Consider the following 20,516-nt stretch of genomic DNA (forward strand, 5'->3'; position numbering starts at 1 on the left):
GCTCCCTGCTCAGCAGGGAGTCTGCTTCTCCCTCTCACTCTGCTGCTCCTCCTGCTTGTGCACTCACTCTATCAAATAAATAAATAAAATCTTATAAATGAATGAATGAATTTGAGACTAGATGCAATGAATGGATTGGATCCTGGGTCTGGGGATGGGGGCTAAAAGGAACTACTACTATTATTGGGACAGTTGGGGCAATTTAAATATGTTCATATTAAATACTATTATTGTAACATTGTTAAATTTCTTGGGTATGATGGTGATACTCTGGTCATGTTGAGGAATGTCCTTGTTCTTAGGATATACACGCTCAAGTACTCAGGGCTAAAGTGTCAGAAAAACAGCCATCTACTTTCAAATAATTCACCCATCCACTCACCCACCCCCCAAAAAGAAAGAAAAAAACGTGTATTGAGATCCAAATGTTAATAACTGGTGAATCTAGATGAAGGGTAGACATAGTTTATTGAACTATCTTTTTCAGCTCTCTGTAGTTTTGAAGTGTCTCAAAAAGTTGGGAGAAAATAGTAACCCCATTCCCTGGTTACTCCCTACACTTGACACCGTGCTTCACTGTCTCCATTTGTTTGCCTGTGCTAACCTGCCCCGAGTGGTCTTTCCTTATAACCAGAGAACATTTTCAAGGCCCAGCCTCGTTTGCTACCTCATCTGTAAGCCTTCTGTGATCTCAAAGCCTCCAGGTTTTTCTCTGGACCCTCCCAGTCCTCTACCTTCTCTGACCACCGTGGCACCTGCTCCTGTCTATCTTCTCTACCTCACCAGACTGTAAGATGCTGAAAGGCAGACACCTGTCTACCAGTTGTACTTTACATAGAGAAGCCAGAATACACTTGAAACAAATATTTGTAAAATCAATGCCGTTTTCCAAGATGACCAAGAACCAAGGCATGGAAATCTGCTCCCATGCCTTCAACTTTTCCATACTCCAAAGTTCTCCTGTGCAAAATCTATCGAGCTCTGTTGATCTTCTTTTGTGCTTATTCATATTCAACAAATTTAGTTGGCGGGCTCATATCTATTTTTCTTAACAATTCAAATGTGCATATGCATTGGGCCTACTGATACCCAGAGGCAGTTTTCTTAATTATTTGTAACTAGTGGTCATTGCTCGATGCTTCCTCTTCTCTTTTTCTTCTCTAACCCTTACCCTATCAAGATTCTAGGATGCTGTTGGAGATTACTAGCATGGTTTCTTAGAATATCAACCAGAAGTGGTGCTAAAGTGGCAGTCAACAAGAGAAGAGGATGGTTTCTATTACATCTTTTTCATCATCCCACATGCTCCTTCATGGGCTCCACTCCAGCACCTACTACACTAAGCTTTAGGACATTCTGCGTAGAGGTCTACTCCCTCGCCAGACTGACTGTCTCCTGAGGGACAGGATTCCTGATCTCTGTGTGATGACTGCACAATATCGTGAATGTACTTAGTGCCACTGAGCTGTATTACTTTTAAGTGGTTAAGATGGTAAATTTTATCTTATACGCATTTTACCACAATATAAAAAAGTAAAAAAGAAAAAACATTCACGAATGCCTCCTAAGGACCTGGAGCCACAGCAAACACACATTGGCTAAATTCACTGTACACAGGAACAGAAATATAAATCAGACTACATGACAACTTCGAAGGGGGTCTCCAAATCATTTATATCAGAAAATCCCTTTGTGGGAGTAAGACAATTGGCAGGCACTCAGCCACCACACCCCACTAGCCCCTGACCCCACAACCTTCAAGAATGAAGCACTCAAATACCAGCAAGACATATTTCAAATAGTTTAATTTTAAAAATATTCTATTCAGTGCTAAAATATGTCTTCACTCACTGTTGCCCATTTCCATTTTCTTAAACTTTTTTGAACAAAAAATAAAATCACAAAGTTCAATTAAACATGCAGATTTCAAAGAAGAGGGAACTTTCTAGAAAGTCTGAGCTGAAGGAGTAGTGTGGGGGATGGGTACTGTTGTCAGAACCTCAAATCCTTGCTGGGGCAGTCTGTGGCAGGAGGCAGGGGACTGTAGCAGGAGCAGGGGAAGCTGGAATGAAATGTACAGGTGAGAACAGGGAAAGCCCTGTTGTGTGTGTGTGTGTTGGGGGAAGAGGATGGTTGCAGCAGGGGACAAAGGACTGTCAGCAGCTGGAGAGCCCATGAGAGGCAGGATAACCTCAGGAATGGGCAGAAGTGCCAGGACAGCAGGAAACCTATACAGACTTTTCTGCCCTTGTGTAGAGAAGAGCCCTTCCGTTCCCTCCAAAGTCTTTACCAGGCCTTTTCCACCAGCAGCTTACAGGCCCCTAGCCGGATGGGAAAATTCATGAATCTACAGTCTCCATTCAAGTTCAAGTAAGCTAGGCACTCTCTTCTCCAGAGGGTGCCTTCCACATCTCTTTCCTCCTGTAGAAGTGCCAGCAGCTCAGTCCAGAGGTTGTGGAGCAGAGACTGCTTGCTACCTGGAGGTGACAGATGAACCTTGCCATGGCTGATGCTCCAGCCTACTTGGGGTGCAATAAAGACATGGCTGCTCTTCTCAGGAGCAACCAGACACAGGTTCCAGGGACGGGAAGATGATGCTACAACCCCAAGTCCTATGTCCAACCTTCCAGCCCAGAAGGCTCCTATGTGCAGGCTCTGGACCCTAATGCTTGCCCTTACCCCAGCAACAAAGCACGGCCAGAACCAGAATGCAATAAATAGAGGCAGGGGGGCCAGGAGGCAAAGGGCGCCAGGACAGTGCTAGCTCTCTGATGCTGTCTGCGGCACTGTGGGCTGGTCCACACAGAAGCGTTTCAGGGGTGGGGCACCGGAGTCTTCCTCTTCCTCAGCAACCTAGGAGCAGTCAGAGCATGAAATTATAATAGGGCCCCCCCTCCCCCGTCTCTACCAGAACCTCCCATCCACCCTAATTACAACCCAGAAGCCCACCTGCAACCTTCTTGAAGATAAACAAACTTCTTCCCCTACCTTATAACCTGGAGACACCAGTCTCCCTTGCTGACTTCCCACCCTACGTTCAAGGCTATAAGGTCCAATTCACAGCAACAAAGTCCCCCCACCCTTTTTTTTAGACACTGGGAAACCCAAAGTGGTTCCTTACCTGTGTCTCTAGGGGAACAGGTTCTTCCTTCGTGAGGGTGGGAGGTTCATCAGCAACTTCTGAGGCAGGCAGGGAGGGCTCTGAAAAAGCAGCAAGATCAGGGACGCCTAAGGGGCTCAGTCGGTTAAGCATCCGACTCTTGATTTCAGCTCAGGTCGTGAGATCGAGCTCTATGTCAAGCTCCACGTGGAGCCTACTTAAGACTCTCTGTCTCCCTCTCCCCGCCCCTCTTAAAAAAAAATTTTTTTTTAAAAAGGCAGCAAGATCAGTATAACTGCACGGCCTCCTGAGGCAGGCGACTCCTGTGGAATCGGACTCAAGCTGGGGGAACTTCTCTAGGAGCTCTGTGGAGGCACGTTGGTGAGGGGCAACACTGGCTGGAGAATCAATATATGTTATCAGAAGAAATGTGCAGGATACAATGCAAAGAACGTAATTTCTGAAGTCAGAAGGCATGAAACTGGAGACATCCAGTTCCACCAGTTACTAGCTATTACATCTTGGACAAGCAATTTAACTTTTCTAAGACTCCACTTCCTCATCTGTATAATGGAGAGAACATCTGCTATTTCACAGGGTTTTGGAGAGAATTATACCGGGCACCGAATATGAAAAGTGCCTTACACAGAGCCTGGCGCTGGATTATGTTGCTTGCTTTCCTCTTTCATTCTGTGAGAGGAGAAAACACAACCCTTCCCCAGAAAAGCCCAAACTGTTAACAAATGGCTCAAGGTTGCCAGGCCAGAGCCACCTTCTCTAACCTCTTCCTCTAAAGAAAACAAACTTCAAGAGTACAGGCCCCTCCAAGATGCTTGTCCTGGGTCAACTGCGACTCACCCTCAAGGATCTCCTGGCCCAGAGTAGGGGGCTGGGAGTCATCTGTGCGGAAGTCAGAGGTGTGTGCTGGGCTCAGGGACTCACTCTGCTGGGGGCTGGGGCTTGAGTTGGTGCTGCTGTCCACCTTGAGTTGATAGACATCAGATACAGAACTCTGGTTGCTGTTTTCATCTGAAAACCAAACATGACAAAGGCAACAGCTGAGAGTAGTAATGTTTCTTGAGAGTAACTCAGTACAGAGCCAAGCGCCTGGTGTCTCCTTAGACAGCCATGGGCACAACCAAATCAATGATCGCTGCTCGGACGTCCCCTGAGCCAAAGGCAAACAAATAAAGGTAGGGCAAATGACCAGCAGTCTAAGTTGATTAATTTAAATGTTTTCTATTTCACAACATATATTCTAAGGACCAGATGCAGCCAGAATCTTAAAGTTTATGTAACATTTATATTTCAGGAAGGTCAGGATAGGCTTAGTAATCCCTTCTTTTTTTCCCACAGATCATAGTTTGGACCTGTTATTTTCTCACTGTCCAGTGGAAGGGAGTGAGGTAGCTGTGCCTCTCAACCTTTCTGGAGAAAATGCTAAAATCTGCCCTGCCTTCTTGACGATCTCAAGGAGGGTGGTGGTATCTGGAGGTGCTCACACAGGTCCTTCAGCGGCCCAGGCTCCACCTAACTGCCTCAAGGACCCAGAAATTCGCACCTGGGAAAGTGTGTCTGAAGGCTGCAAGTCGCCACCTAAGTTAAACCTAAGTTTGGACTCTCAGGAGTCCAAACTCCTTCCTCTCCCTCACCCAAAGCAGCTGGTCACCAAAGCTGACCCATCCTACTGCTCTGACATCACTTCCGTTCACTCCTTCCTCTCTTGCCACCTCAGGGCAGGCCGCCTCCTCTCTGGCCTGGCCTCCTGCAACAGCCCCTTGACTGTCCTCCCACCTGTACTTCACACCATCACCAGAGTGATCACTCTAAATCCTTCCGTGGTTCTCTGCTGCCCAAAGGATACAATTCAAACTCCAGGGATTCCCTGGGGCAGACACAGACGGCCCTACCACAACCTACAAAATCTTTCCTGATCTCCAGGCTCACTGCCCACTGATCTTCCACACGCAAGCCCTGGCTCCAGTAGCGCAGACTCACACACAGGTGTCTGGTAGGACTCGCTCTTTCCAGTCTTCCTGGAAAGCCCCAATGCAGACCACTATTCAGCTCCAGCATCACCTCCTCCGTGGAGCCCTGCGTCCCAGGCTCCCCTGGGTGGAAATGACCACCTTCTCTATTACACTCCTGTTGTATCCTACGCACACCTACACTCATTATTTTATAAACCAATTTCCTTCCATTGCACTCTGTGCAGGCAGGTTTTGTGGCTTACTTGTCCTGGGATCTCCAGTGAGGTACACAGTAGGAGTTCATTAAATGTTCACTGAATGAAAGGGAGGGGGTGATGGCCAGACTGAGGAAATGGAGACTCATGTCTCCCAGAGCTTTGCGATTATCAGACACCCCACACATAGCTAGAAAACTGTTCCCTTGTATTCCCCTTCCTCTATCGTACTCGCTGACCTTGGGGGGCTGGGGGAGAGGTGGGGAGGGGATACATGCACGCTCCCAGTCTTGTTCCAAAGGGAAAATCATAAGCCCTTTCTAGTCTTTAGTACTACAAAGATCGGGACCTTCTACACTAAAATGGAAGCAGCATTCTACTATAAAAAGAATAAAGCTCTGTCACTTTTGAGCTTAGGCAAATACTTCTTCTCTGAGCATCGGCTTCCTTCGATAGGGCTGATGATGACTGCCTGCTTTACATCACAGGCTGAGGTAAGGATAAAAAGAAGAAGCTCAAGTTCAAGTCCTTCTGAGCAGCAGCCACCACGCAGGTATGAAGGTAGTACTGGGACTGCAGTGCCGACACAGGCAGGACGTTTACTGAAGACTGATTCAGGGAGGTGGAACTTTGCTAAAAGTGGGCAGAAGAGGCTCCAGCCTTGGGAGGCCTACTCTAAGGCTCTATGATCAGAAAATATACCATCTAAAAAAAGAGCTTCTGATCCAGGAAGCCAGGACCTAACATGGGGTCTGTCACTTCCTGGTTATGCACCTTGAGATACAGAGCTTCAGCTCTCTGAGCCTCAGTTTCCCTAAATGGAAAATGAAGCTCCGATCATCTATCTTGCAGGGCTGTTGTGAGGTTTAAATGAAAAGACTTGATGTAAAGTGCCAGCAAGACACCAGCAGAACAGCAGGCACTGAAGTGACACGTGAAACTATTCTCGTTATTAACGGGTCCATCTAAGTGCTGCTTTTCCTGCAAGGAAGACATATGGATGCAACTCACCCTGGAATTCAAGAAGAAGAGAGGAATTGGCTGAGGCATCAGAGGGAAAGCCATTAGGTTCCCGGGCTGCTGAACTGTTCGATTTTGACTTTTCTTTCTAGAAAAGGAAAAAAAGAGGAATATGACAGAGCCAAGCAGGAGACCCACAGAGAGGGAGAAGGGTGTTATGTGAGACACCACAGAGGTCTGGATTAGGACCGAACAGGAACGACGACAACAGTGTGAGAATCCAGGACCCAAGGAACAACAGAATTCTGGACAAGGTGTCCCCAAGCCTCAGTGTCTCTTCTCTATCTTGTAAAATGGACCCTGACGGCTAATATCATGACTCAGAAGTGAGAGGCAGATACTCAGGCTTCCACTAGAGCTCCCTGTGGTTCTCTTTTGCTTTCCGTCCTGAGCAGAATGCTCTATCCCACCCTCCCCTACACGGATGGAAGAGAAATACAGAGTACTCATTTAAGAAGGATTCCTGTTTTGGTAGCACAGCAGGAAAAAGGGAAAAAATGGGCCTCTGATTGGAGCCAGGAAGGAGTCGCTTTATATGTAATGTGAGCACTGACAGGACAAAGGGGCCCTGGCTAGCTTGATACTGACCATCCATTCAGAATGATCACCCCATGTCTACCTCCGCCTATAACATCATTTCCTTCAAGCAGGATGAAGGTTAAACGCATGGGGAAACACAGTGTGAAGGTTAGCACTAGCTTGCAAGAAATGAGCCCAAAGGAAGGAAAATAAATCCATCCAAACATTTCCAGATGAGAGCATCCCAACAGACAAAAGTTTAAATGTGGGTAATGTGAAGTTTACTAATTTACAGTTTTTATACATGTCTATTTATTATACATGCATTTAATTTTCATTAGTAACTCTCAATCCTCTCTCTTTAATGAATCAACTGCACACATTCATGTATTGATTTCTCTTCATTTTTTTCATATGCAGACATGATTTTAATGCAATTACACTTCACATTTAACCACAGAAGCTACATAAACATGGTTTTTAAAAATTTATTTATTTAGAGAGAGAGAGCATGCGCTTGAGCAGGGGGAGGAGCAGGGTGAGAGGGAGAGAGAATCCCAAGCAGATGCCGCACTGAGCAGCAGAGCCCAGTGTAGGGCTCCAACCCACGACGCTGCGATCATGACCTGAGTGGAAATCAAGCTGGACACCCAACCAACTGAGCCACCCAGGTGCCCCATGGAAAACTTTCAGATGTACACTGCATGGAGTTTGTGCCAATCTACTCTCTCGTCAGTGATGTCCCACTCCCTTGGATCCTTCCCACTTCTTCTTCACCAATTTGATCATTTCCATTTTCCTAATCTAGCAGGTCTATACTAATACCTTAGTAGATGGCACTCTACCATGGACCACTGGAGGGCAGATAACTGAGGGGCCTCAGCAAACACTGTGAGAAGCCCTTGGGAGACACAAAGGGAGCTGGGACCCAGGCGGGGAGAATCTGAATTAGGAAAGGGTCAGAGGCTTACATGTAAGAAATGGGTTGGGGTGGGGAGGCGCTTTCTACCAGTGCCCCCCAACTCCTCATTCACATGCCCAAGAGATTTAACTGCCTGACCTTTGGCCCTTGTGGGTAATGGCACCACTAAAGCCAGGACTGGATGAAAAATCAAGGGTGGCTCCAGAACTGCCCTAACCTTCACCCACCAGCTCCCTGGGGCTGGCAGTGACAAGGAAGTATGGCGGCTCCCAGAAAGAGGTAGCACCTGCAAGACTGGGACTAGGGATTTCCCCGGGAGGGAGGAGAAGAGGGAATGGGGCAAGGGAAAGGCTGAATCCTGAAGCTCACCCAATGACCTAAATCCACGGAGAGGAAGGAAAACCACAGCCTGGGCTTACATCCTCCCTCAGTTACATACTGCTAGCCAAGGCAGCTCAGAGTCCCCAAGGAATAAAAAATGAGTACACAGAAAAAACCAGCCAGACACTGGAAGAAACAAGCACCATTAAAGACAATAAATTGAATAAGAAGAAGGAGACTAAGAGGACACAGAATTTAAATGAAACAGTAAGTCTCAGGGTGCCTGGGTGGTTCAGTTGGTTGAGCATCCGAGTCTTGATTTCGGCTCAGGTCACGACCTCCGGGTGATGAGATTGAGCCCCCTTTGGGCTCAGAGCTGAGCATGGAGCCTGCTTAGGATTCTTTCTCTCCCTCTCCCTCTGCCCTTCTCTCCCCCGCCCCTGCCCCTCTTGTGTGTGGCGTTCTGTCTCCCTAAAAAAAAAAAGAAAGAAAGAAAAAGAGAAGGAAAAAAGAAAAAGAAAAAGAAAAAAAAAAGGCACAGGTAAGTCTCCTCAGAAAGATAAGGATACTGGACAGTTGTTTTGAAGAACCACCAATTGAGGAAATTTGGTATGAATAATGTAATTGTTGAAAATAAAAATTAAGTGAATGAGTCGAGTAGCAGAAACAGATACAGCTGAAAACGAGCAAAAACTGGGTTGAAAAATCAGAATACGTGAGAAAAGAATGAAGAGGTGAAACAAATAAGAAAAGGAAAAATAAAGAAGCTAGACAGGAATATCACAGGATATTCGTACAGAAGTCCTAGGAGAGCAAAGACAGGGAAGAAATTCTAGAAGTTTCCCGGAATACAAGAGGACCACCTAGAAAGAATCAAGAAGAATTAGACTGACACTAGATTGTTCAACAGCAACACCAGAAGCACAACAATTGAGTAATAGTTTCCAAATGCTGAAAGAAAACCTAGAAATTTCAGATGTAGGTAAAATCTTCAGTTAAACATAAAAATGAAACAAAGGTATTTTCAAGAGTAAAAAGATATTTTCAGAAGTTTTCTCCACAAAAGCTCTCTTTGACAAAACACTCTTGAAGGATATGTTGCAACAAGAAAAGAAATGAATCTAGGAGAAAGGACTAATAAATAGGTGAAAAGAGCATATAATCTGTAACATTCACTCTAACTAAGCAATGACTAAAACAAGGAACATCTGTAAAAACTGAAATGTCTGAACTGAATATCTGATCTGAAATTCCAGTCAAAACTAAGGACAGGGTAGGGATGGAAGTGTCGGAGGGGTGAAGGAGAAGTGGTTAAAAACGTGTTATGGGTGTTACCAAGTTCCAAGGGTAAATGCAGATTTTGATAAAACTTTATGCATCGGCAGGGAAAAATAGTTAAATATGTCTTATTAAGCTAGAGATAGGCAATAGAAAAATGAAAACAGAATGCAGAACTTGCAAATCAACAAGAAAAACTGGCCTAGCCATCATGAGGCAAAGGGAGAAAAAAAAAGTGCATTATGGCAAAAATCCTTGTTCATATTAATAGAATTTTTAGGTGGTCACACTTCCCTAGCCTTCCTGACCGCTAGATGTCATAAAGCTATTACAAACACACATAGTAAGTACATATGTCCTGAGGCAACTTCTAGGAGATTCTTACTAAAATTCATGAAATTCTATCTGCCCATCCTTCTACTCCTCTGCTACTTAGAACCTAAATGTGTAGAATAAATGGCTGGATCTTGACTTTAGAATACAAGGTCAAAACTGGAGCAGAGGAATGGGGAGTTACTTAACAGGTACAGAGTTCAGTTTTGCAAGACGAAGAAACCTAGAGATTGACTGCACAAGGTGAATGTACTTAATACCACTAAACTGTACACTGAAACATAAAAATAAAAAAAAATACGCTGTACACTTAAAAAATGGTTAAGATGGTAAATTTTATGGTATGTTAAACTAAAATTAATAGTCATTACTCTCTAAAAAAGTTAAAAAGGGGCGCCTGGGCGGCACAGCTGTTAAGCGTCTGCCTTCGGCTCAGGACGTGATCCCAGCGTTCCGGGATAGAGCCCCACATCAGGCTCCTCTGCTATGAGCCTGCTTCTTTCTCTCCCACTCCTCCTGCTTGTGTTCCCTCTCTCGCTGGCTGTCTCTATCTCTGCTGAATAAATAAATAAAATATTTAAAAAAAAAATTAAAAAAAAAAAGGAGCAGAAAGGTTGGAAGAAACCTGGGCCCCTGGGGACTTATGCAGCAGAACCACGCCAGTCCTGGACTACGTGCTTTTAAGGACTAAAATAAACTTCTTAAAACCACTGCTATTTTGAGTTTTCTGTCACCCACAGCGAAACCTAATGCTAATACATCCAACAAAAAAAAAAATATGAAACAGGTGACAAAAAAGAATTTCAAGACACACTAATTAAAAGTAAATCAAAAGGAGACAGGGTGGAAATTGTAATATCAAACAAAATTGAATTTGAGGAGAAGTTTTGGCTATAAGTGACAAAGAAGGACATTATATACTGGTAAAATGAATGACAGGTCAAGACGACATAATAATAATGGCATAATCATATAAATACATCAAAAATAGAGCTTCATAACAAGTGACTCATCAGCTATGAAGCAGCAAACATCAACAACTTCACACACCCTTCTCAGAAACATAATAGGACATACAAAAAAATAAGCAAAGTTACAGAAGATTTGGATAACATAATAAATGCTTCAATTGTTTAATTTCATACCTACAGAGTACATTTGTTTTAATCACAAGTGAATGGTCCAAAAATCAATCATGTACCAGACCAGATCACAAAAAAAGCCCCAATAATCCCAAAGAATTAATATCCTACCAATTCAATAAAATCAGTACAATTTTTAAAAGACAGTTAAAAAATAATCTCATACATCTAGAAATTAAAAATCATTCTATTAGTGCTCACTTCGGCAGCATATATACTGAAAAAAAAATCATTCTATTAAATAAACCTTGGATTAAAGAAGAAACCAAAGGGGAACTTATGAAAAACTTAAAACTTAGTTACACCATACATGACATTTTGACATTCATATACATCAAAATTTGGGAAGACTAAAGTGAAATGTATTTTAAACTAATCTCTACACCCAATGTGGGCCTCAAACTCACAACCCTGAGATCAAGAGTCACATGCTCTACAGAGTGAGCTAGCTGGGTGCCCCAAAAGCAAAATGTATTTTTTAAAAAAGAAGGGGTGCTCATCTGGCTCAGTTGGAGGAGCGAGTGAGTCTTGACCCTGGGGTTGTGAGTTCAAGCCCTATGTTGGGCGTAGAGATTACTTAAATAAATAAAACTTTAAAAAAATACAAAAAAGGGCTCAGTTGGTTAAGCGTCTGCCTTCAGCTCAGGTCATGATCCCAGGGTCCTGGGATTGTGCCCTGCATTGGGCTCCTTGCTCAGCGGGGAGCCTGCTTCTTCCTCTCCCTACCATTCTCCCTGCTTGTGCTCTTTCTCTCTGTCAAATAAATAAGTAAAATCTTTTAGGAAGGAAGGAAGGAAGGGAGGGAGGGAGGGAGGGAGGAAAAAAAAGAAAACCCCAAAAACATGAAAGAAAAACAAAAAAACCCTAGAAAAAAAGAGCTAACTTCAATACAAGGAGCTAGTAAAAGAACAGAGCAAACCCAATAAAACAAAAAAGGAAATTATAAAAGCAAAAACTAATGAAATAGAGAACAAAGCAAACAAAAAAAAAGATCAACAGAAATTTCAACATTTTTATTTATTTTTTTTTAAGATTTTATTTATTTGACAGAGAGAGAGAGAGAGAGAGAGAGAGAGATGGCGCACGCACACACAAGCAGAGGGAGAATCAGGCAGAGGGAGAGGGAGAAGCAAGGAGCCCAATGGTGAGCTCGATTCCAGGACCCTGGGATCATGACCTGAGCTGAAGGCAGACGCATAACCGACTGAGCCACCCAGGTGTCCATAACATTTTTTAAATAAACACTTTATTTATTTATTTTTAAAGATTTTGTTTATTTATTTTACAGAGAGAGAGACAGCCAGAGAGAGAGGGAACACAAGCAGGGGGAGTGGGAGAGGAAGAAGCAGACTCCCCGCGGAGCAGGGAGCCTGATATGGGGCTCAATCCCAGGACACTGGGATCACGCCCTAGGCCAAAGGCAGACGGTTAAGGACTGAGCCACCAAGGTGCCCCTAAATAAACACTTAAGGAGAGACAATAAACCAGATCATATTATGGAAAAAACACAAATAACATGTGGGAAAGGTAAAATAATTACCAACATAACAGAGACTTTAAAGTACATAAGAATATCACGAATAACTACATACCAACACGTGAAAACTCTGATCAGTGTTCAGGGTATTGCTGGCATCTGAACAGGCCAATTAATTCCTCATTATACAGGGCTGAGTCATGCACTGCCAAAAGTTTAGCATTACTGGCCAACCAAAAAGTGCCCTGCCTCATTTCTAAACACAACTGGGAAAATGAAGAAAGGGGAGGACCTAGCACTGAACCCTATTAAAGAACGGTCCACTGCAATGGATAAATTTCTAGGAAATATATAAAATGCAACATAAGTACCAAAAAAAGAGAAAACCTAAATGCATCAGTCACCATTAAAGCTACGATGATGGTAATCAACATCTCTCCAGCAAAGGTCCAGAAAGTACTAAAGGTGACTTCTACCAAACTTTCTTTTTTTTTTTTTTTTTTTAGAGATTTTTTTTTTTTTTTTNGACAGAGATAGAGACAGCCAGCGAGAGAGGGAACACAAGCAGGGGGAGTGGGAGAGAAAGAAGCAGGCTCATAGCAGAGGAGCCTGATGTGGGGCTCGATCCCATAATGCCGGGATCACGCCCTGAGCCGAAGGCAGACGCTTAACCGCTGTGCCGCCCAGGCGCCCCTCTACCAAACTTTATTTTATACCAGTTGTTCTAGAAATCAGAAGAGGGGAAATTGCCTAATCTGTTTTAGGAGGCGAATGTAACCTTAATACCATAACAAGGTAAAGGTAGAATAAAAAAAAAATTATAGACCAATTTCACTTATGAACCAGATGCAAATACCTTAAATGAAATATCTGTGAATTAAACACTAGATTCTTTGGGGGAAAAAGAAACCATACCCAAGTAGAATTTCTCTTAGGCATAAAAGAATGTAAAAGTTTCAATATCAGAAACTTTATTAATATAATTCACCATATTAATACACTACAGATTAGAAAGGAAAATCGCATGAACATTTCAGTAAATGCAGGAAAGGCAGCTGGATAAAGTCTAACATCTACTCATAAATTTTAATGAATCTTAGAAAACTAAAAAGAGAAGGGACTTTTTATTTTGATAAAGGCTATCTTTCCAAAAACTTACAGCAAGAGAGAAAATTCATCCTACTTAATATTAAATCTATAATTTAGTATAAATTATATATAAATTAATATAATTTAATATACTATTATAAATAAAAGCCACTCTAGCCCAGGAGGAAATAAACAACAACAAAACAGAATGGAGAGCCCAAAAACGGATCTAGGTATGAATACGGCACATGACAGAGATGACATCACAAATCAGAAGAGAAAGGACAGGTTATTTAGTAAATAGTAATAGAGCAAACAGCTCTCTGTATGACAGAAAACTAAAATTAGAGTCCTATCTCCAAATACAAAACATAACAGGAGATGGAGATGTTCTTTAGGACCATGCAGTGGAGAATAATTTTGAAACAAGACTCAAAAAGCAAAACCCTTAAGAAAAAACTGATTAATTTGACACACAAAAAAATTAAAGGCTTATTACTGACAAAGTTATCAGACAGGCGACATGTCAGACAAAGGTATCTGCAAGGTACAAATCTGACCAAAGTTTTCTGTATCTAGGATATCAACGAATCCATGCAAGTCAGAAAGGTAAAGACAGGAAACCCAATACAAAAATATGCAAAAGAAATCAGAGAAGAGGATATTTAAATGGATAAAAAGGAGATCTGAATAGGGGCGCCTGGGTGGCAGAGCCAAGCGTCTGCCTTTGGCTCAGGGCGTGATCCCAAGGTCCTGGGATGGAGCCCCGCATTGGACTCCCTGCTCTGCTGGGAGCCTGCTTCTTCCTCTCCCACTCCCCCTGCTTGTGTTCCCTTTCTCGCTGGCTGTCTCTATCAAATAAATAAATAAAATCTTTTAAAAAAAAAAAAAGGAGACCTGAATGGAAACCTGAAGAGATGAAATCATCCACCTCACAAGCAATCAGGGAAATGTAAAATAAACAGAGAGATCCAGCAGACTGGCAGGACTGATAGGATCAAATGCTGGTGAAGTTGTAGAAATGGGAAGCCCCTGGCACGCCTGGGGAAGTGTACTAACTACACTGGCGCAGCTCTTCTGGGGAGAGATCGGGTAGCAGCTGTTTTTTTATTTTGATTTTTTAAGATATTATTTATTTATTTGATAGAGAGCGCGTGCACAATTGGTATGTACAGCCTTAATAGCAATCCCACTCCTGGGGATCTGCCCCACAAGTCATCCAGAAAAATAGTTTACAGGATGTCCACTGCAGTCATCTGTGCTCCCAAAAAAATGGAGGAAACACACGGAAACAGATCCATATTCAGATACTTGAAATATGACAAAGGTGGCTCTACAGAGCGGAAGGAAAAGAACAGTCTTTTCAATAAGTGGCGCTAGGACAAATGCACATCCAGGTGGAAAAAAATGAAACGGGGCCCCTACTTCACAATACACAAAAATCAATGCCAGGTGTGTTTGTTATAAACGGGAACTGAATAATGAACTTGTAGAAGACTATATGGAAGATTACTTTGTGGCCTCGAAGAAGGAAAAGATTTTAAGATATTTAAAAGTACTACTATTAGGGAAAAGATTAATTATTTTGTCTACATTAAAATTAACAACTTCTGTGACTCAAGGCAGCCTAAAGGAAGTACAAAGGCAAGCCGTGGACTGGAAAACGGTTTGGACAGTATATAATCAATAAAGGATTTGTGTCTAGAACACAGAGAATTCCTATAAAAATCATAAGGAAAAACAATCAAATGGATTACAGAGGCACTTCCTGAAACAGGAAATCTGAAAGGTTCAATCCTACACATTGAAAAGGTGCTCAATCTTGTTAGTGATCAGATACTTAGTCACCAAATTAAAATCACAAGATATCTTTACATATAAGTAACAATACTGTTGATGAGGATTCAGAGCTATGAGAACTCTTCTCTTTCTGGTGGGAATGCAGATTGGTATAATCACTTTGAGAAACAGTTTAGCATTAGCTACTACAGGTCAACATATGCATACTCTAAGACCCAGCGATTCCACTCCTAGGAACACATCCTAGGAAAAACCACGCATTTGCTGGCCCATATACTAAATAAGAACGTTCACAGGGGCATTGTTCCTATTACCCCAAACTGGGAATAACCTAAGTATCCATCTACAGGAGGACTAGAGAGGTAAATCATGGTACAGGCCTATAATAAAATTCCATACAGCAAGGAAAAGGGACAAATGGCTCCAAAGACAACATGGATGAATTTTACAAACATAATACTGAGCAAAAAAAGCAAGACACACAAAAATAGATACTTCATGATGCTGTTTATATAAACAGTTAAAAGTGTTAACAAGTTAGAAGTGTTTACAAGTGAGTAGAGAAGTGATAAGAGAAGCAAAAGTAGGAGAGAAAAGTAGGCAGGGAAAGCTGGGAAGAGTCAAACAGAGGTCTCTGGGGAAGCTGGGAATGATCTGTGTTTTGACCCGGGTGGTTTTTACAAGGGTACTAGCTTTAGGTTTCCTCATTATGCCATACATTTATGTTTTATATACTTTTCTGTATGTGTTTTATATTTGAGCTTTTTGAAAACAATTATGGAAAAAAGTTGGAGAATCTGGTTGTTTATCACTCAGGGAAGGTGTAGATAAATGTGGTCACTGCATGTAAGAGAATACAATGCAAGAATCAAAGGTAGTAACTCTATTTACAATTACAGAAACGTGGACAGTTTTCAAAAACAAGGCTGAACAAAAGAAAAGAAAAAAGTTTTTAGCACAATGTTCTATAAATTTTAAAATACAAACATGATACAATGCTATGTATTTTTCTTTCCTTCTCTCTTTTATTTTTTTGTAAAGATTTTATTTATTTATGTGACAGAGAGATAGCCAGCGAGAGAGGGAACACAAGCAGGGGGAGTGGGAGAGGAAGAAGCAGGCTCCCAGCGGAGGAGCCTGATGTGGGACTCGATCCCGGAATGCCAGGATCACACCCTGAGCCGAAGGCAGACGCTTAACACCTGCACTACCCAGGCGCCCCTCCTTCTCTTTTCCAAATATTTATTTATTTATTTTAGAGAGAGAGAGAGAAAGAGAGGGAGAGTGAGAGCACACAAGCACGAGCAGGAGGGGCAGAAGGAAAGGGAGACAAAATCTGAAGCAGAATCCACACTGAGTGCAGAGCCCAACATGGGGCTCAATCTCACAACCCTGAGATCAGGACCAGAACCGAAACCAAGAGTTGTACGCTCAACTGACTGCACCACCCATGTACCCCACTGCTATGTATTTTTTCAAGAATACACAGCTATCCACATAAACCCATGGAAGAGGAATTAGAAAAGTATATATACAGGGGCACCTGGGTGGCACAGCGGTTAAGCGTCTGCCTTCGGCTCAGGGCGTGATCCCAGCATTGTGGGATCGAGCCCCACATCAGGCTCCTCTGCTATGAGCCTGCTTCTTCCTCTCCCACTCCCACTTGTGTTCCCTCTCTCGCTGGCTGTCTCTATCTCTGTCGAATAAATAAAAATAAAAATCTTTAAAAAAAAAAAAAGAAAAAGAAAAGTATATATACATATAAAATACATATAATACACTATAGATAGCTAATCAGATAAGAGCAGGAGTTAGCAAACTTTTTCTTACAGGGCCAAATAAGAAATATTTTAGGCTTTGCAGGTATTTAGGTCTTATGGCAACTACTCAACTCTGCCATTATAACTCAAAAGCAGACACAGACAGTAAGGAATCCAATGGGCATGGCTGTGTTCCAATAAAACCATATCGACAACCACAAGGAGCAGGCCTGAGCTGTGGTTCACCAAGCCTTAGAAAAAAGGAATGGGTTAAAAGAAGGGAAAAAAGGGGGGAAATAATAAAGTAAGAGAGGCTTTGCATGGATCAACCACACAGGGTGCCTTAAAGTACTTTCAACTCAATTTTGGGAAATAAATTCCTTTATAATTAAGAGACAATCAAGGAAAGAACAAAAGGAAGTAAACAGTACCTTTTTGTTGTTTTGATTTTCTTCCACACTTACCTCCTTGCTGTCTGTCACAGGAACCCATTTAAATATCCTAAGGGATGTGTCACCCACAGTCACCCACTTTTTCTCCCTGAAAGAAAAGTAAACCGATAAATAATGAAACAGATTTTTTGTTCATAATGTGATTTTCTACTTCCCAGATCATTCCTTCAATCTTTTAAAAAAATTTTAAATTTAAATGTATTATTTCAGTCATGTCTACACTCAAAGTGGGGCTCAAATGCATAACCCCGACATCAAGAGTCACATGCTCTCCCAACTGAGCCAGCCAGGTGCCCCAAGCTCCTTCAATCTTAAATGCCTTCTAAAATGCCTTTCCATCAAATTATACCCATACCTTACCTTGCAAAATCATCTCTTCCAGAAACACTTCACTACCAAATTCCTTTGGTTCTGAACCTTCTGCTTGCCTTCTCTCAGTGTACCAAAGTCCTTTTTACCTCACAGACTACACCCATATTGAGTACCAGCACATTTTCACACTCAGGTATCTACCTGGCATTACTTCTTTATTTTTCAAAAACTAATTCAATTCCACTGATATTTATAAAACTCTATTATACAAAGCCCTACAGGAGATAAAGAATGTATAAGATATGGTCCTATATAGGAGCACAAAGGAATAAAAAACTAAGTAAGGACATCACTATGACACATGAAAGTGATGAAGTTGAGAAGGCTGAAAGACAGTAAGACTGGGCTATAGCATAGAAAGAGAATTCTTAGGACTCCTGTGTAACTCTATGTTGAAACATGATTCCATTTAGAAATAATCGCAGGTGCAGGACAGGATGCTTCCAAGTCTTACACTAGTTTCTGAAAGAGGTTACGACTTAGCCACGCAAAGACTGCTTTAAGGTTTTATCTTACAGAGAAACTTACTTTTGAGATAAGCCTTAAGAAAATTAAGCCTAAAAAAATCGCCCCCATTTGGGGAAATGCAAGTGACATTCTTGAATGAGGACCAGATTATGGACAAGCAGAGTTGGGGAGCCGGAAGTATGACTTCTGAATGTTTCAAGTCCAAATGTGAGGTTTCAAAAAAGCAAAAAAAGTAACTGTTGTGACTGCTGATATTGATGATGCTGTTCAGCAAACAGAAAGAAGAATCAACTACAGACTTAGGAAACTGAAATTAATTCCTGGACAGACCACCCCACGTCCTCATATATTCAACAAATACTATACATGACCCTATGCTAGACCCTGGGCACACAGGCAGCAAGATGTACAATCCCTAGCTTCACAGAGCCTCACTCCAATTGGAAACAGACATCAAACAACTCATTTCACAGTCACTTAATTATTAGGTTTAACCAGATCAAACTGCCACTTCTGTTAAGTTAAAAAGTCAAATATAGTAAATGCCTTATGATTCAATCTAATACAATTGTGGAAAGTTCTATGAAGGGGACCTGATTTAAATTAGGGATCTTGAAAGGTGTCCCTCAAGAAAGCAATTTTTATGCAGAGCTAGGAGTTAACTAGGCAAGAAGGAAGAGAGGGTAGAGGATGTCAGGCAGCATGTGGCTCCAGCTGAAAAATGACCAGCAACCCCCAGAAAGAGGGCAGTTTGAGCCAGTTTGGTGAGGCAGCAAGAACCATCTTTGGTCTCTAACCTAAGAGCAAGAAGAGGTCACTGAATCATTGTTTCTATAGCAGGGGAGTGCTATGATAAGATTTACACTTGAGAAAACTGAAATCACTCTGAGTGCAATGTGATGAATGGACTGGGTAATGGAGCAAGAGTTGAAGCAAGCTAGGAGTTCCAGGTGAGAGAGGATGGTCATCTGGCCTAGGCTGCTGGGGGGGGGGGGGGGGGGGGGGGNGGTGGGCAGAGATGGTCAGAAGAGAAAGGCAAGGTGATTCTTATGTTTCACAACAAAACCCTAGAGGATTAGATTTGGAGGGGGAAAAAATCATTATTTAACTAATATTTAAGAGTCCCAACTACATATAAAACTCTTATATACAAAGAGATAAGGAACTTGTTGGGAAATGAACAAATAAACACGCTAAATAAATAAATAAATAAAATTAATCCAAGGTAATAATGCCTCTATAGGGGGTGGAGATCTTGGGAAGGAAGCCTTACTGGAGAGAGCTAACACCTACGTGGGCTTTAAAACTATTACTAGTAGTCAGCCAGAGAAAAGGATTCAAGAAGTTGAAGCAAACAGTTGGCTGTTAAACTTTAATGTGATAATGACTGGAGTTCCTGATACAAAATAGGCGGTCAACCGGCCCTGCAACGAACCGGACACAAGCCGATTCCAAATGAGGGTAGGTCTCGACTCTTTCACCAAAAAAAAAAAAAAAAAAAAAGNAAAAAAGAGCCTACCCAGTTGGTTCCGTGTGGGCCAGTATTGCGGGAAAGAGAGGGGTTTTCCTTCCGATGACCACGCCTGCTCTCGTGACAAGTAGGTTTAGCGAGAAGCTCTCCCCGAACTTAAAACCAGTTAACACGTAGAGCGCTCTGTCTGGCCAGCGGGAAACCCCCAGAGATTGTTGGCTATTACACCGGGCAGCTCAGAACGCGAAAGTCCGCTGAAACCCGCCGCGGGGTCCGGCGTGCGAGGCAGGGCCTGCCGCCCCAGCGCTGCCGGAAGCCAGCAGCCCCTCCGGGCGACGCGCGGCTCTCAGGCAGGTGGGCGGGCCCGCGAGCCGGGCGACCCCCTGATTGGTGGCAGCCGGCGCGCCCTCTGACCTCACGCCGACGCGAGCTGCACCCTCCTCCCGCCGTCTCCCGCTCCCCCCTCCCCCCAAGCGCCTGCCGGTCGGCTCCCACCCAGCCAGCCAGTCCCGCGCTCCTCTGGGCCCTGGGCCGGCGACCCCGCCGGCACCCTCGGGCCCGGCCCCTCACCATTTCCGCACTTTCTCGATGGCCGCCATCACCTTCTTGATGTCGTCCTTCGCCCGGCTGCGGGTCTCGGCCCGGACCGACCGGCCCGACATGGCGGCAGCGGGAGCGGCGGGGGCCGGGGCACTGCTCCCAAGACACGGGGAATCGCGCGCCTCACGCGCCGCCGCCCGCCCACCGCAGCAGCGTCACCGCGGCCGTCGCCCCCTCCGTGCGCGCGTGCGCGAGGAAGCGCGCGCA

General features: G+C 43.3%; 1 protein-coding gene and 1 pseudogene across 1 annotated transcript; one reads left to right on the top strand and one right to left on the bottom strand.

Moving 5' to 3' along the window:
• Positions 1–1,788: 1,788 nt before the first annotated feature.
• BCL7B (BAF chromatin remodeling complex subunit BCL7B) lies at positions 1,789–20,500 on the bottom strand. The gene is made up of 6 exons (XM_034669988.1): positions 20,280–20,500; positions 17,411–17,486; positions 6,297–6,393; positions 3,959–4,129; positions 3,122–3,201; positions 1,789–2,853 (listed from the first exon to the last, which is right to left on the bottom strand). Exons 1-6 carry the CDS (start codon positions 20,369–20,371, stop codon positions 2,761–2,763), a joined length of 609 nt encoding a protein of 202 aa, XP_034525879.1. The 5' UTR covers positions 20,372–20,500; the 3' UTR covers positions 1,789–2,760.
• LOC100466500 overlaps positions 20,370–20,516 on the top strand; it is a 5,587-nt pseudogene continuing 5,440 nt past the window's right edge.

Source organism: Ailuropoda melanoleuca, chromosome 10, assembly GCF_002007445.2.
Source record: "Ailuropoda melanoleuca isolate Jingjing chromosome 10, ASM200744v2, whole genome shotgun sequence".
NCBI classification, from domain to species: domain Eukaryota; kingdom Metazoa; phylum Chordata; class Mammalia; order Carnivora; family Ursidae; genus Ailuropoda; species Ailuropoda melanoleuca.

What these genes read in the sequence shown, in the direction of transcription:
- BCL7B (XM_034669988.1), bottom strand. Translation starts at nt 20,371, where the DNA reads ATGTCGGGCCGGTCGGTCCGGGCCGAGACCCGCAGCCGGGCGAAGGAC. An exon ending in CTGTGACAGACAGCAAGGAG is followed by an intron (nt 6,394 to 17,410) that starts GTAAGTGTGGAA and finishes TTCCTTTTCTAG; the next exon opens with AAAGAAAAGTCAAAATCGAA. An exon ending in GGGCCAGGAGATCCTTGAGG is followed by an intron (nt 3,202 to 3,958) that starts GTGAGTCGCAGT and finishes CTGCTTTTTCAG; the next exon opens with AGCCCTCCCTGCCTGCCTCA.